We start from the raw sequence: 15,828 nt of genomic DNA on the forward strand, positions 1-15,828 counted from the left end.
GAGCCCCCCTCCCACAGAACCCCACGGCGGGACCTTTACATCCTCGGAGGACCTCCTACGCACCCTTCAAAATCCCTCTCCTCCATGCAGCCTCCTAAGTGGCGCTTTTATGTCTGGTGGTTTTTGAGATGGGGTCTCACTGTGCAGCCCAGACTGACCTCCAACTCACAATCCTCCTTCCTTGACCTCCCTGCACTGGGAGTACAGGCCCGCCTTGCCACACCCACGTACCGGTGCCCAGTCGGTCCATCGGGCTCTGCCGCAGCAGCCTGGTGATGAGGTCCTGGGCGTCCCCGGGCAGGGCCTCGTCCCCTTCTGGCCACAAGATTTCATCTGAGAACAAGGAAGGAGGGAGGTTCCTCTCGCGACCTCCGCGCGCCGGGACTACAGACGTGCTCTCCCGGCCCGGTCCGCGCCGAGGGACGACGTACCGCTGACCACCTGGCCGAACAGCTCCTCGGGGGTGTCCCCGAAGAAGGGCACGCAGCCCACCAGGAACTCGTAGAGGATGATGCCCATGGCCCACCAGTCCACCGGCTTCCCGTAGCCCTGGCGGAAGATGACCTCCGGAGCGATGTACTCGGGCGTGCCGCACACCTAAGGGCGGGATGGGGAAACTGAGGCAGCACCGCCACAGCCCCGGGCAAGCTCATTCTGTCTGTCTGCACCTCGTCCCCACGAAGGGGACACACGCAGGGCCACCAACGCCCCGCCCACCTGCTTGTCCACGAACTCCCGCGCGTCCTTCTCGATGTGGCCCTCGTACAGGTTGGTGGCCATGCTCATGAGCCCGATCTTGGACAGGCCGAAGTCGGTCAGCTTGATGTGGCCCAGGGACGTGATGAGCAGGCTGTGGGGACGGGCCGCCAGGGTCAGGGAGGACCCCAGGGTGCAGGGCCCCGCCCACCTCCGGCCCCGCCCACCAGACTCCAGTAAAGCCCCGCCCACACCAACAGCCACCCCACCTGGCCCTGTCCACAGCTAGCCCCGCCCACTCGGCACCACCAGCAACAGGTCCTGCCCACCAGGCCCCGCCCCCAGCCAAACCCCGCCCCCAGCCAGCCCCGCCCACCCTAGACTCCCCACATCAAAGCCCTGCCCACAAAGCCACGCCCAGCCCAGACCCCGCCCACAGCAGCAATCAACCTCCACCTCCCTGTGACTGACGCCACCTCAGCGTCTCTGTCCTCAGCCTCCAGGTTCTGCCCAGTGTCTTTAACTCCGCCCCCAGCAATCAGACTCCGCCCACCCCGTCCCTCCAGCCCCGCCCAGCACTTCAGGCCACGCCCACCCGCGGCATCTTCGGTCCCTCCCCTAGCCACTCTTGGCTCTGCCTGGTCTCTTTGGCCCCGCCCCATCTCTGGCCCCGCCCCGCATGCCAGGCCCCGCCCCGCCTCCCCAGCCCCGCCCCCGCTCACTTGTCCGGCTTGAGGTCGCGGTGCACGATCCCGTAGTTGTGCAGGTACTCCAGCGCCAGCACCGTCTCCGCGAAGTACATGCGCGCCATGTCCACGGGCAGCGGGCCCATGTTCTTGAGCAGCGTGGCACAGTCGCCCCCTGCAGGTGGTGGACAGAACACATGGGCTCGGCCTGGGCTCCTGCTGCCACCCGCCAGGCCACTGTCCCCTGCCACCTCTACAGTGTCCCCAGTGCGCCCTGCATCGGGGTGGGCAGGTGGCGGGCCGCTCTGCCCTGCTCTTTCCTGCAGTATACACAGCTGGCGGCAAATAAGTGCACACTCCCTTCCCTGGGCCACTGCTGCCAGCCGCACCTTCCACGTACTCCATGACCATGCATAGGTGGCGCCGGGTCTCGAAGGAGCAGAACATGCCGACCACGAACGGGTTCTCGGCGAAGGTGAGGATGTCGCGCTCCACGAACACCTGCTGGATCTGGTTCCGCAGGACCAGGTTCTGCTTGTTGATCTTCTTGATGGCGAAACGCTGCCGGGTGTCCCGGTGCCGCACCAGGTACACGGCCCTGTGCGGCGGGAGGGGGGGGGACCCGGGGTCCGTGTGGGGACACAGCCAGGGCCGCCACACCTGGCTCAAGTTTTGTTCGGCTTTGCACTGGCAAAGCAGGTGCTCTATGGCTTGAGCCACACCTCCAGCCCATTTTGCGCTGGTTATTTTGGAGATGGGGTCTCAAAATCCTCCCCATCTCAGCCTCCCAAGTGGCTGGGATTACAGGTGTGAGGCACCCAGCTCCGTCTCAAGTTTGTACTCATCTGAGTGTTTGGAGAACATCCAAGGTGAGTGTGAGTATTGCTCAGGAAACCCCTGCTGGGATAATGGCCACCAGGGCCTCAGCAAACCCCCAAACCCTGAGAAGTAGGTCTGGGGGTCCCCAGGACTCACCCATATGCCCCGTTACTGATCAGTTTGATGGTCTCAAAGTCACTCTCACATGGCTTCCTCCGGGATGGGCCAGCCAGGGCACGGCTCTAGGGGACAGGAAAGGCTCAGGCTCCAGCCTGAGTATACATTTGCCCCAAGTCCAGTCCTAGCCCTGATGACAACGCCCCCCCCCCAAGGTTCCAAAACCACTGTCTGAGTTTCGAGCTTTTGTTCCCACATCTTCGCAAACTCCTATACATCCTTCAAACCCCACATTTTCAGTGGCCTCTCTGGAACAGCTCTGCCCTGCAGGACCTGCCCACTTGAGCTCCCTTCTCCCCAAAGTCCTAGGTAAACACTGAGCACATGCAAACCCCACCACACTCAGCCCATCTTCGGGCCAATAGGACACGATAGCAGGGGTCACAGCACTGTCACTGACCTCTGGAGACTCGGGGGCTGGCAGCTGCCCTTCACTGAGATCACTCAGGGGCACAATCTCTGTAAGGTGACAGGAGAACTGTTTTTGCTTCTGTTTGAGGCAAGGTCTCACTATGCAGCCCAGGCTGCCCTGCAACTCGTGACCCTCCTGCCTGGGTCTCCCAAGCCGCCTGTCCCTTGGTGATGTGGCACTTGGGGACACTGAAGCTCAGGAGTCCCAGAAGCTGGGGGGACGCCCCCGCGGGTGGAGGCTGTGGGTCTGTTTCCCCCACGACTCACCCTCCAGCGGGTCCTTGGCCAGCCCCAGCTGCCCGATGATGTACTGGGGCAGGTCGGCCTTGATGCCCTGGTCCTCACGGGCCTGGCCCTCGGCTGCCTCCAGCAGATGGTAAAACTCCTCGGGGTCGAACTCCTGCGGGACAGGGGACCGGTGAGGCGCAGCCGCATGCCACTCCAGCCCAGCCCCGGGCAGCCCACGTCCCCCCTGCCCCGTGTGCTGGACACGCGTCCGTCCAGGCAGACTGTCCGTCCAGGGCCGCACCAGGCACTCGAGGAGCCGCGCCGGCCGCGAGATGATGATCAGCAGCTTCCGGACCAGCTGGATGATGAAACCCACCTCCTCGCTGTCCGAGCGCTCGTGAGCCTGTCGAGGGGCGTGGCGTCACCGAGACCCGCCCACAGTGGGCGTGGTCTCCGCACCAGGCCAGGCTCACCCAGAGGCTCCACCCCGGGTGGGCGTGACACCATGCAAAAGCCACGCCCCCGCGTCAGAGGAAACGGGCGTGGCGTTTCGCCGAGGCCCCGCCCCTCCCGCCGCAGGCCCCGCCCCCACGCACGTCCTGCAGCAGCCGCTCCAGCTTGTCCTGCATCTCCAGGAAGTAGCGCGAAGTGACCAGGGCTTCGCAGGACTTGGCCAGGCAGTCCCGGGCCAGCTCCACGATCTGGTGGTGGATGAAACCCAGGACGCCATCGGCCAGCGCCAGGCGGCCACCGGGCGCATAGGTGGCCAGGAAGTCCTGCAAGCGACCCTCCATCTGGGCGGTGGCCTGGGGGCGGGGGTGGGGGTGGGAGGACACAGGTCAGGGCCAGGCAGGCACAGTGGGGACACAGGTAGGGTCATCGGGGGACACCTCCGGGAGGCCACACCTGTCCCCTTCCCCCCCCACCCCCGCACTGCCCACCTTGGGGAACCGCTCCCGGTACACGTGGTTCATCATGACGATCTCGTTGTCAAAGGTCCCGGATGTGCGGCCCGGGCTGCAAGGGACACCTGGCCTGGTGACAAGGGACGAGGGCCCCGAGACCGAGGGCTGGGGCAGCAGGGGCGGGGAGGCGGAGGAGCAGGGAGCAGCCCCTGGGGTCAGAGGTCGGGGGTCAGAGGTCGGCGCACCTGAGGCTGCGGGAGCGGGGCCGCAGGCGGGGTGACCGGCCCCCGTCCTCGTCCACCACGCTCTCCGAGCTGCGGAAGTGCTTGGACAGGAAGCGCAGCTCGTCCGCCGTGGGTTGGAAGGGAAGCTGGTGGAGGCGCTCCCGGGAGGACGAGCTTGACTGGTGGGATGGGGGGGTCAGCACCCCCGCCGAGGGACCCCCAGCACCACCCTTCAACCCTCAGCCTGTCTCCTCTGCAACCCTGCAACCCCACTAGCAATGCCCCTCCTTCAGTGCTCGGTTCAGGTCCCGCCCTCCCCTTGTGTCCTCAGACTGCCCCATGGGGGCAGCGGGAACACCGACCTGACACCCCACAAAGCACCAAAGATGGGTCCTCCCACTCCCCACCCACCCACCCACAATCGCCTGTCCTCCCGCCCGCCCTGGGGCTGTGGGTACCGAGACAGTGGAGCTGGGTGTGTTGGTGCCATAGCCAGAAGACGGGAGAGAGGCCAGGGACCATCTTCTGCCGTCTGCCCTGCAGGAGGGGACAGAAGACATAGAAAGACAGCCCACCCGGTCCTCAGGGTTTGTGGGGACCTGGGCAGGAAGTGTGACCAACAGATCCCTGCCCGGTTGAAGGGAAGACCTGCTGTGAGGGCCGCATGGGGACTCAAGCCAACCCGTGCAGTGTGTGCGTCCTGACCTGCAGACGCCTCCTCCAGGCAGCCCTCCCGGTGTGTCCCCGACCAAGCTTTGACCTGTGAGTTGCAGCTGCTGTGGGGGAGGGGGGACACACTGGCCACCTCCACTGGACCCAGGGCTTCTGTTCCCAGGTGTGCTGTGTCCTCAGTCCCCAGCGTGGGGTAGGTACTTAATAAATGTAGCTGAGTGAATATGTGAAGTAAGGTGCCTGGTCCACCACGGCAGCTTTTAATGAGGGATTTTGTTAGTGGGGCCACGGTTCCCATGTCCCCACCTCCCCCGGGGGGTCTTTGTGATTACCTGTCCACGCGGGGGGCCTGACTGCAGAAGGCCGTGTGGGTAGGGACCACCGCCGGGTAGGCAGGGGCCGGGGAGGGGAGAGACAGTGAGGAGGGCGGTCCTGCCACCAAGCCACCAAGCCACTAGGCCACTGAGCCACCAAATTGCACGCCACCCCCACGGGCCACTCACCTCCGGGCGAAGGGGAAGTTGATGCCGGCCGCAGCCGCGAAGTTTCGAGGACTCTCAAGGGGACTGCTGCCTGCTGAGGGATAAGTGGGGAAACTGAGTCAGGGCAGAGACGTGGACACAGCCGCCCAACTGTGGCTCCCACACTCACCGGTGGGGACAGACAGGGGCGACAGGGGCCGGGAGAGGGTGGGCGATGGCGTCCCTACCACCAGGCTTTTACGGTTCCCGCTTCGGCAGCTGTGGGGGGAAGGAGGGAGGGGTTAGAGGGTCAGAGTGGCCCAGGCCACCTGAGCACCTCACACAGAGGTGGAGGACATCAGTCCGTAGCCCCCAGCCGGGTGACAAGTCCCTTCTATCCTGCCTAAGGCCAAGGCCCCAGTCCACCATCGAAATGCTGACCGGTGACAGGAAAGTCACCTACTTCTTCTTGCTCAGCTAACTTGGACCCCAGGTCCCTTCCGGACCTGGAGAAGGGGGAAGTCGGGCTTTGTGGCTCCTGTCCCCTCCCTCCTCGCCCGTCCCCCCCCCCACCAGCAGTCGCCTGGCAACAGCTCCTCCACTCGGTGACAAGTGCAGCCCACACTGTCCCAGCCACCCGCCGCCGACGCAGGAAGAATGAAATGACAACCCTGCGAAGGGAGTGATGCCAGGCACAGAGGGGCCAGGGTGGTGTCCCCAGCCGGGTGCAGGGGGGACTCGACTTGCAGGACAAGGTGTTAGCCTGGTCACCCGAGAGCACAAGTGACAAGGTGGCAAGGGAAAAGGGGGGGTGAGCCCAGCTTGTGTGCAGTGACACCTCCAGCCTCAGTTTCCCCATCCAATGCCTCAAAGGAACACAGCACACACCTTCCCGGGAGCTGGTCACCCACATGGGCCTGTCCCCAACCAGCCAACGCAGGACACCGGGAGCCCTCGGTCGGTGCCACCCATTCCCCAGCCTGGGCAACCGAGGCCTCAGATGTCTCCAGCATTGTCATCTTAGCCTCGGTCGGGTACAGAAGCAAAAGTGAAACGCTCGAGTTCCTTCACGACTTCCTGCTCCCCAGGGCCCCGAAGCCACCGAAGTCACCACCATATCCTCTCCCCGCCCCCACCTGGCTGCCACCAAGGACCTTGAAAGAAGCCATGCTTCTCCCAAGCCAGGCCTTTCACACGGCCATACATTCATTGGGTGCCAACTGCATACAAATATACCCGAGGGCTTGGCATCGGAGCATTTATTGAGCGCCGACTGCATACACACCACACACACAGTGTGTCACCCCTTGGGTCTTGGGGACCCTGGACTCAACTCCCCTTCAGCTGCTGATCCAAACCAAAGGTCAGAGAGGCCAGGGACCTGCTTGAGGTCACACAGCCTGGCAGTGGCTGAAGTGGCGTTTGGGGACATCCACCCCCACACCAGACCCCATTTTCTGGACTCTGGATTTGCCACCCACGCGCCACCTCGTGCATAAATATTTGCATCTGAGGCAGGGCTGGCCACGGGGACAGATGGCTTCAGTGTTCCCGAGGTTCCCTCCTCCCTCCTCCTCCTTGTGTCCGACGGAGTCCGGGGTTCGAATCCCGCCCGGGTCCCCAGTGTCTGCGGGCCCCGTGTCACCACCGCGGCGGCGAAGGGACAGACAGGAAGGGGCAGGGGACAGCAGGGGACACTACCTCTTGGAGCGCTGCAGCAGGGCGCCCTTGGCCAGGCGGCTGCGATGACCGGGGGCGGCCACCGCCGTCCAGTAGCTGGGGTCGGACATGCTGCTTCCCTTTGTGCCACCGCCACCACCGCCACCACCCGAGGCCCGGGACGCGCGGGGGCGCAGCCGGCGGCGGCGGCGGGATCGACCCCGGGAACCCCGCGGAGCTGGGCCGGGCCGGGCCGGGCCGGGTCGGGGAGGTGGGGGGTGGGGGGGGCGGCGCGGGGCCGCGGGCGGGGGGCGCGCGAGGAGGAAGCGCGCGGCCCGGAACCCCGCCCAGGAGTGCGCGGGGGCGGGGCTCGCGCGGGGGCGGGGCTCGCGACCAGGAAACCCAGCAGTCGAGTGGGCGTGGCGTTGCTATGGCTGAGGGCGGCCCGGGCGGGGCGTTGCTAGCGCTACGTACGGGGCAGAGGCGGGGCGTAGCTAGGGAATCGGGTGGAGGGGCGGGGCGTCGCTAGGGCTGCACGAGGCAGGGACGGGGCGTCGCTAAGGCTGCATGGGGCGGGGAGCTGGCCATCGCTGGAGACCCGGATGGTGGCGAGGGGAGTCGCTAGGGACCTGGGAGGCGGGGCGGGGCGTCGCTAGGGCTGCGGGCTGAAGGGCCGGGCGTTGCTATGATTGTGTGGCCGTGGGCGGGGCGTTGCTAGGACTGTGGAGCGGGGGCGAGGCGTTGCTAGGACCGCGGGGCCGGGGGCGGGGCGTTGCTAGGGTAGCGGGCGGCGGGGGCGGGGCGTTGCTAGGGGAGCGGGGGCGGGGCCTTGGCGCACTCCACAGCCCCCTCCCCTCGGGGCGTTCCCCCGTCCCCTCCCGGTGCGCTGTCCCCTACTGGGGCGAGTTCAAGCGGGGACATGGGGACGTCCTCCGCCTGTGCTGGGGGGACGACACCGACCCGGATGCAGCCCGGCTTCCTGCGCCAGCCTCAGTCTCCCCTCCCCCCGCCCCCGCCCCCAATGCAAAATGGGGCCCATGACTCATCTCGCAGCCTCAGTTTCCCCATCCGCACCACGCTGCATGGGAGACCCCAAGAATGCAGTGGGCTGGGGTGCTGCACGCCGTCGCCATGGAGACCGCTATGGAAGGAGAACCGACGCACACAGTAGGCACCGACTGCATGCCCCAAGAAGCCAGGTGGGGTGTCATCCGGAGGTCGGCCCCTTTCCTAAGCCAAATGACACTTGGGGACCCTCCTTGGCCCGCCTCCGAAATGCAGACCCCCAAATACAAGCAAAGGACATAGTTGAGGAAGCAGGCTGCAAAACTCTGAGTCAGCCCAAGTGTCTCCCCAGGTTCCCCAGACCCGGAGCTCAAACACCCGTATACAGTCGCTCATTCACTCGACAAACACTTATCAAGCACAGCTGTTTGCCTGCTCCTGCAGCAAGGACCATGGAGTCACAGGAAGAGCAAGAGGCATGTGATGGCATGTGAGCAGGGGAGGGACGTGATCTGTCAGCTATGGACAGCAGGGACATTAGGAAGATGGAGGTGGCCCTAGAGAAAAGTGAATGGACTTGGGTCTCCGTACCAGGCCGTGACCCCAGGGTGCAGCATGACCAGAGCAGATTGAGGCCTGGTCTCCTGGGGCTCCTAAGCTCTGGACAAGAAAACCAGAGGACCTAGATAGATATCAACTGGACACAGTGTCCAAGCCTGTGAGGCTCAGGAGGCCGAGGTCGGGAGGATTGAGGCGCTTATCCAGCCAGGGCAAAGAAGACCCCATCTCAAACAGCAAGCTAGGCATGGTTGAGCACGCCTGTAATCCCAAGTACAGGGACGCATAGGTCGGAGGAATGAGGTCTGAAGCTAGCCCCAAGGCAAAAGCATGAGACTCCCCCCAGACCCCGCCCCTGCCCAGTGTGAAAAATGACCTCAAGTAAAAAGGGGCTGGAAACCCAACTCAGGGGTCCAGCCCTGCACAAAAGTAAAATAAAGTAAAAGGACTGTGTGAACAGGCCTGAAGGAAAGGGCTGTCAGAAAAAGTGTCCCCGTCCGGGAGCTTGCAGATCTGGCAGAAAGAAAGGACCGAGGGGACAGGGCCTGACCGGTGTGGGGGGGAGGCAGGAGGACAAATGAGCTGACCACTCAGACTACAGTGTAAATGACTGCCATACGGATCCCGGGAGAAGTCCACACTGGTCAGGCTCCTGGGGACCCAGATCCTCCCCTGTGCGGTGGCAATGTGACTCTGCTGCCCCCTGGTGGTGAGTGTGGTGACCGCCACTGGCACCCCAAACCCTATTTGCTCAGCAACCCCCTCCCCAACACAACGGTCCCTCCCTGTCCTCCTGTCCTCTCTCCAGCTGGGACCACGTGCCATGGCCTCTCTCCCAGTCCGACCCCGGCCAGCCACAATCTCCTTCCTGCCGCAGGACCTTGGCACGTGCTACTGCCAGGGCCGGGTGTCCCTCTTCCCCAGCTGAGTCCACACTTTGTCACCAGTGTCACCTCCCCGACACACCTGTTGTCGGCATCCATTAAAAGAAGGCCTCTCTGGGTAGCCGTGAGCAGCTTGTTCATACTACAGTGTAAATGATTGCCAAACAAACCCTGAGAGTCAACAGTACAGGGTTGGGACTCCGGGACCTGCCCTGTCACAGAGGGTCCCACGGACCCGAAAACGGCCCTGGGCCACACCAAATGAGAACAGGCATGTCCTGTGAGCCTCAGTTTCCTTTCTGGGAAACCGGGGTGGGGGGAGCAGGGACCTGGCAGCCTGGGAACGCGACACCTGTGTGGGGGAGTCCAATGGGTCGAGTGGTGGCCTTGCCTGTCCACCTGTCACAAGCTGGGCCTGGAATGGAATTTTCCCGCGGGGCCGGGGGAGGGGGGGCGACTTCCCCATGGACACGCAGCCATATATCCAGGAGGGGTAAACTGAGGCCAGAGGGGCGATGCGGTCAGTCAGTCAGTCAGTTACTTACCTCCAAGGGCGCAGACCCAGGCTGGGGCTGCCCGGGCTGCAGGGACTGCGGGGGCTGCCGGGGCTCCGCAAGGCCGGACACTGGCCACCAGGGGACAGGCTGCAAAGAAGGCGGGGTGACCGGCGGCCCCGAGGGGGGCGCAAGCCGGGCGGGCTCCCCGGAGGTGGCGGACACTCACTCGAGGGTCAGCGCGGGGATGCGCAGCCGGTCCCGGCGGGATTTCATGGCGAGGAGGTCAGGGTGGAGGGCGGACAGGCGCGGGGCGGACAGACCGAAGGACGGAGGCTCCGCCCCGGGGCGGGACCCGCACCTGCGCAGCCGCCATGTGGACGCGGACTGGGCCAGGAGAGCCGGGAGTGCAGAGACCCACCGCCATGGTCACTGTCGTGGTCACTGTCCTCTGAAAATACCTAACCCACCCCCCACTGCACATCTGGGGCGGCGCCTCCTGTGTCCACTTCGAGGGTCCACCCCGGTCATGGTCACCGTCATAGCCACTAGTCAGGGACCCTGCACACTGCGGGCTGTCGCTGTCCAGGATGGAGCCAAGCCAGGTGCAGGACAGGTGGCCGGCGCTGGGTCACGCTCAGGCACCGCCCAGTGGACTTTGTCCTCCCCGTGGATCCCCTGTCCACCTCCTGCCCCCAGCTCAGCCACAGGCCAGGGACACCCGGCCTGGCCTCTGGTCCCTGGGTGTCCAGCACTCAGCTGAGGCCATTCCCACAGCGACAGGACCAGACGGCCTGGGCTTGGGGTCCACTCTGACCCCCTCCCTGTCCTGGCCATGCCGGGTCCCCGCTGTCCCCTGCATAGCACCCCCTGGCCAGTCCTTTTCTCTTTTTAGGGCTCAGCTAATTATCAAATAAATTGACAATTCCGTCCACCCCGGCCACCAGCCCCAGGTCAACTCACCCTCGTCCCCGCCGTGGCAGACTCAACTCCTTCTGAAATGACAAAAAAAAAAAAAAACAGAAAAAGAAAAAAGTGGGGCTCAGCCTCTGGAAGACGGGAAGTCTCGACCCTAGACACCCCAAAGTTAGCCCTTTGTGCCCGCTGCTCCACCAATGTCCGCTCGTGCCCGGCCCCAGGGCCTTTGCACCGGCTGCGACCACTGTGACCCCCCTCCCCCCAGAGTCCACCCCTGACCCTGGCCTGCCCACTGGGAATTTTTTCTTAAATAAACATTCTGAAAGTTTAAAATCTGGGGGTCACTCAGCCCTGCGTCCCCTTCTATCATCTAATGTCCCTTCCTGCCCATGCGGAAGGGGGTCTGCGACTCCGTGCCTCAGTTTCCCCGTCTGGACCACGAGATGCTCTCAGGAGGATGACGTCATCATGACCAACCAAGCCGGCTATAGGATTGCTGAGCTCCGCAAGGGCCTAAGTGGGCGTGTGCTGGGGGCTGAGGTGGGGAACCCCCATAGTTGAGTGCCCACTGTCTACCAGGCATGGGGTTCTTACACAAACTGGGAAACTGAGGCCCAAGATGGGGATGATGAGTTGTGGGTGTGGGGGAAGCTCAGCAGAAGACCTGGAAAAGTGGATCTCGGGACACCCCCAAGCACACACATTGGGGGCGACAGCTTTGGGGACACAAGGCTATTTTTACTCCGGTGGGCTCCAGGCTGCCCACGTCCTCATGCGGGGTGTTCGCCATGGCAACCGATGACGTCAGCGGCCCCCGCAGCCAATTGGAGGCGGCCGGAAACAGCCAGGCGCTGGACCGCGTGGTGGGGAGGGGGAGGGGGCGGTGGGGGTGAGGACAGCGGGTGGGGTAGGGGTCCCCAGCCACCCTTGATCCCCCAAAAAACCTTTGCCTTTTAGGCCAAGCCAGGAGTGACCACCTCGCAGGCCTCCCTGTCTTGCACAGGACAGGGACCTCACTACTGTCCAGAGCCAGCGGCCATAGATCAGGAACTATTGGGGTGTCCCTTGTGCACCCTCCCATCGCTGGGGGGGATCCTATGTGACTCAGTGACAGAGATGGATTTGAATCTGGGGGCCCCTCGAACTGCCTGCTCCCCCACCCTGGCCATTGGTGGGTTCCCTACACCTGCGCTGTGTGACCCCCGCACAGCAACTTAACCTCTCTGTGCCTCATTTGGAAATGGCCCCGGGTGCAGACGACCTGGGGTCTGGGAGGAGAGACCTCACCTTTTTGCTAAGGTAGTGGTGACAGCCACCAGCTTCCAAAATGCACAGGGACAGAGGCGACAGAAGTCCACAGCCTTGCAGGAAGTGGACCCACGCACACAGAGCTCCCTGTCACCATCTGCTTCCGCCCCCATCCTGCTGTCACCGGCTGTTCCCACGGAGTGACTCCCACCAGACAAATGTGACCCCCTTGCCACTGCCTCTTTTTATTTGTTTTTTTTGGCTTTTTGAGACAGGGGCTCCCTATGCAGCCCAGGCTGGCCTTGAACTTGCAAGTCTACACACCTGGCTGGATCTGCCCTTTAAGGGAACATTTAGGGACCTCTGTCCTGCCCTGATCCCCCAGGTTGGAGGAGACAGAGCAGGGCCTGGGTCACTCTATACTGAAGGGAGAGGGACCGACACGAGGGGACCACAGACCAGGATAGAGCGGACCACACTGCTGCACGGAGGGCTTCCTGGAGGAGGAGGTGAACATGTGGGACTGGGTGAGCCACCAGGACACAGAGTGGCAGCAAATGACAACCTTTCAGGGAGCCTCCCCAGCCCCCACGCAATCTCAGGTCACCCTCTCTGGTGACAATGATGGTCTTAGTAGGAAACGCTTGACCCACCCTGAGGAAGACCTGTCCCCAACCCTAAGCTAATGCAAACTGGTGGTTCGAGGGAGAACTGGTGCAGCACGTGACCCCGCCACAATCTGATTGGACAGGATGTCCACGGCTATTGTTTGACTGGCCAATCAGCGCCTGACTTGAGGCCCCTGCTAATTCTCCAGCTTTTATGAATTGACTCTTTGACCTCCAGCAACAGGCAGCCTCCAGGAAATCTGATTGGCTGGCAGAGGCAGCCTGGCCGCTGATTGGCTGGAGCGCTCCCCCAGCCCTTCAGAACTGGAGACCTTGCGTCATTTAATGCTCAAAAACGGAGGCTCTGGGCTGACGGGGTGGCTCAGGCTGTAGAGCGCCAGCGTAGCAAGCGTGAGGCCCTGAGTTCAAATCCCGGTACTGACAAAAAGAAGAAAACAAAACAAAAGAAAACTCCGAGGCCCTAGGCCTTTGTACACATCAAGGCTCCAGACTGGGCTCCAGAGCTGTCTTTCCAGGCCCCAGATATGGGAATGACCTCCCCTGCTCCAGCACCTTCCATGGCTCCCCACTGCCCTAGGGAGAAGTGTAAACTCTTCAAAATGGCACCAGCCAATCACTCCCTCTCACTCTTGCTCAATCGCTAAGAAACTTTGTTTCCACTAAGAAAGACTTTGCTTCCCTCACCACAGGATAGCTGCGTGCCCCCCGGCCTTTGCACCCACCCTACACCTCCCAGGATGCATGCCAGAGCCGGGGTGGACTCTAATCCTGACAGTCACCCACCATGTGAGATTTGGGACGGGTCTGTGATTCTCAGAGCCTCAGTTTCCCCTTTCACACCGCAGGACTTTTTCATCTGGGAATATCTGTCCCCTCCATGGAACAGGGCCCACTTCCTGACGTCAGCAGCGCCCCCATTCGCCTCCCCGGGGGCGGTTTGTCTATTTTAAGAGGCCGAGGCGGGGCTCGCATCTAACTGGGGCTCCAGGCAGGCCTGTCCCCCCACCACAGCCACCCAACAACACCCCAGTCCTCGCCAGGCCTGCTGCACCCCCCTTGCTCACCCACCAGGCCCCCCCACCCTTGCCTATGGTTCCCACTATCCATCTCTCCCAGCCTGGCCCTGGGAGGGGGGGGTCACTGTCCCTGTCCACCCCCACGTGGCTGCCCAGGACCCTTCCCCAAGACCACCGTCCTGGCCCTGCAGCTGGAGTTGGGGACCCTCCAGTGTCCCCCCTCCTCCTCCCCAGCCAGCCCCTCAGCCCCCCACTGGCTCCATCTTCTCTATCCGGGTTCCGGCTGGCTGTTTCATTTCCCCAAACACCACTCCTTCCCCCGCCTTGTCACCCGCAGCTGCCTCCTGTGTCCCAAGGTCAACCCACAAGGCCAGGGTCAGGCCACACCCGCCATGTCTCCTCCCCAGCCGATTGGGAGACCCCAGAGGACGGACACCCCCAAGAGGCTGGAGCACCCCGCTTCCCCTGCAGAGCCCTGCACACAGTAAGCGCTCAATAGATGTTGGGTAACCCGTGCACGCCAGGTCCCCACCCTCCAACCTGGTGGCTTCCTCAGGGTGTGGTGTAAGCGGAGAGACCCAGGCCAGTACTCAACGCCCATTCTGCAGAGGTCACACAGGGGTAAACTGAGGCTGGGAGTGACTTCCTTCCCTTTCCCCAGGTCACACACCTTGTGCCCCGAGGGGCTGACTCTCTCCGCTGAGCTGCATCACTTCCCCAGGCTCAGTTTCCCTATCTGACACCTGGACGCCTGCCCTGCCCAGACCTTGGCAGGTCGCTGCAGAAGTGACCTGAGCAGTGACACTTCGGGTGTCACTTGCGACCTGGTCAACCTGTCACAGCTGCAAGATTTGCACCGCTCTGCACAGATGGCGAGCTCAGCTTGCAGCCTACTGTGGTGGTATCATTAGAGGACCAGGTGAGGAGGGGAAACCCCGGCCCCTTCCTCTCCCCGTCCCCACACCCCCACCCCAAGGCGATCGCTCCCAGCCTCAGTTTCCCCATATGTCAAACTGGCAGGGCACACTCCCTTTCACATAGGTGAGAAGCAGGGGACCTGAGCACAGCCGGCCCTCTGCCTCAGTTTCCCCGCGGGGACCCCACCCCCACCCCTGCGACCCTGTGCACCGGGCCGCGCCGCCCCCCGCCCGTGCGCGCCAAGGCCTCACCTGGAGCCCGCGGCGCCGCAAGAGGCTCGGCTCGTCCATGGCCAGCGAGTCCCAGCCGCTGGCCCCGCCCTCGGCCCCGCCCCAGTCTCCGGGCCCCGCCCCCGCACGCTATTGGCTAGGACGTTCGGATGACGTAGAAGCCACGCCCCCTACCAAAAGAGCCTGGCTGGGGCAGGAAGACCCCGCCCCCAGAACGCAGCGCGTCCACTCAGAGCGGAGGGAAATATTTTGTGCGGTCAGGGAGTGTAATTGAGTCCCATTCGCAGTTAGGGAGTGGAGGGTCAGAGAGGTCAATCCACCTCCCCCCCGGCACACAGCATGACTGGCCAGCGAGGCGCTCACCTCTGCAAAATTCAAGGAGCTCAGCCATCAACAGAACACAAATGATTCTTGCTTAATTGTATTTGAGACGGGGTTTCAATATGCAATCCAGGACTCACGATACGCCTGCCTTAGCCTCCCAAGTGCTGGGCTTACAGGCGTGACCACTGAACCCTTGCGATCTTTTAGCATAATTTAAAAAAAAAATCAGCATTAATGAAGATAATCGTGATAAGCAAAACACTGATTTTTTTGTTTCTTTTTTTGTAGAGAGGATCTCACAGTGGAGACAAGGGTGGCGTCAGACCCTCCATTCCTCTGACTTCAGCTCCTCAGTGCTAGGATGGAAAAGTTAAAGGCAGGGTCAGACCCCAGCCTCACCTGCCTCACCCTAATCGTGGCCCTGGTGCCAATAAAACTTTATTTACAAAGACAGGGGCCACTCAGGTTGCCAGGTTCTGTCTTCAGGACGGTTGTCTTTGCTGAATGCTGACCCTATCCCTGCGTCATGGCCTCCACCTCTCTCACAGGTGTCTGAAGATGATTCTTGCACCCACTTTGCAGATGGGGAAAGCGAGGCAGGGAGCAACCCAAAGTCCCGAGGTCACTCCCACTTTCTCCCTCTGGCTGGTCTCCCCGCTGCTCCCG

General features: G+C 62.9%; 1 protein-coding gene across 19 annotated transcripts; it reads right to left on the reverse strand.

Annotated features, from left to right (window-relative positions):
- Positions 1-48: 48 nt before the first annotated feature.
- Positions 49-14,934, reverse strand: LOC109686276 (microtubule-associated serine/threonine-protein kinase 3). 19 transcript variants are annotated; one of them, XM_074064514.1, is made up of 19 exons: positions 14,860-14,929; positions 10,843-10,874; positions 9,931-10,029; positions 5,470-5,558; positions 5,322-5,391; positions 5,151-5,171; positions 4,605-4,683; positions 4,168-4,325; positions 3,959-4,034; positions 3,614-3,823; positions 3,319-3,420; positions 3,057-3,189; positions 2,779-2,837; positions 2,358-2,443; positions 1,772-1,980; positions 1,419-1,557; positions 718-850; positions 432-597; positions 49-333 (listed from the first exon to the last, which is right to left on the reverse strand). In XM_074064514.1, the coding sequence occupies exons 1-19, from the start codon at positions 14,896-14,898 to the stop codon at positions 137-139; spliced, it is 2,097 nt and encodes a 698-aa protein (XP_073920615.1). In that variant the 5' UTR covers positions 14,899-14,929; the 3' UTR covers positions 49-136. The 19 variants fall into 19 exon arrangements, with proteins under 19 accessions (XP_073920615.1, XP_073920614.1, XP_073920620.1 ...); XM_074064513.1 differs by having other exon boundaries at positions 5,322-5,394; XM_074064519.1 differs by lacking the exons at positions 10,843-10,874; positions 14,860-14,929 and adding an exon at positions 10,109-10,170.
- Between the last annotated feature and the right edge of the window lie 894 nt (positions 14,935-15,828).

This window comes from Castor canadensis, unplaced genomic scaffold, assembly GCF_047511655.1.
Source record: "Castor canadensis unplaced genomic scaffold, mCasCan1.hap1v2 HAP1_SCAFFOLD_88, whole genome shotgun sequence".
NCBI lineage: Eukaryota > Metazoa > Chordata > Mammalia > Rodentia > Castoridae > Castor > Castor canadensis.

Excerpts from the sequence above, each read along its gene's own strand:
- LOC109686276 (XM_074064513.1), bottom strand. The coding sequence starts at position 14,898 with ATGGACGAGCCGAGCCTCTTGCGGCGCCGCGGGCTCCAG. Across the intron at positions 3,421-3,613 it reads TGGAGCGGCTGCTGCAGGAC|GCTCACGAGCGCTCGGACAG; the intron begins GTGCGTGGGGGC and ends GCCCCTCGACAG. Across the intron at positions 598-717 it reads GGGAGTTCGTGGACAAGCAG|GTGTGCGGCACGCCCGAGTA; the intron begins GTGGGCGGGGCG and ends TCCCGCCCTTAG.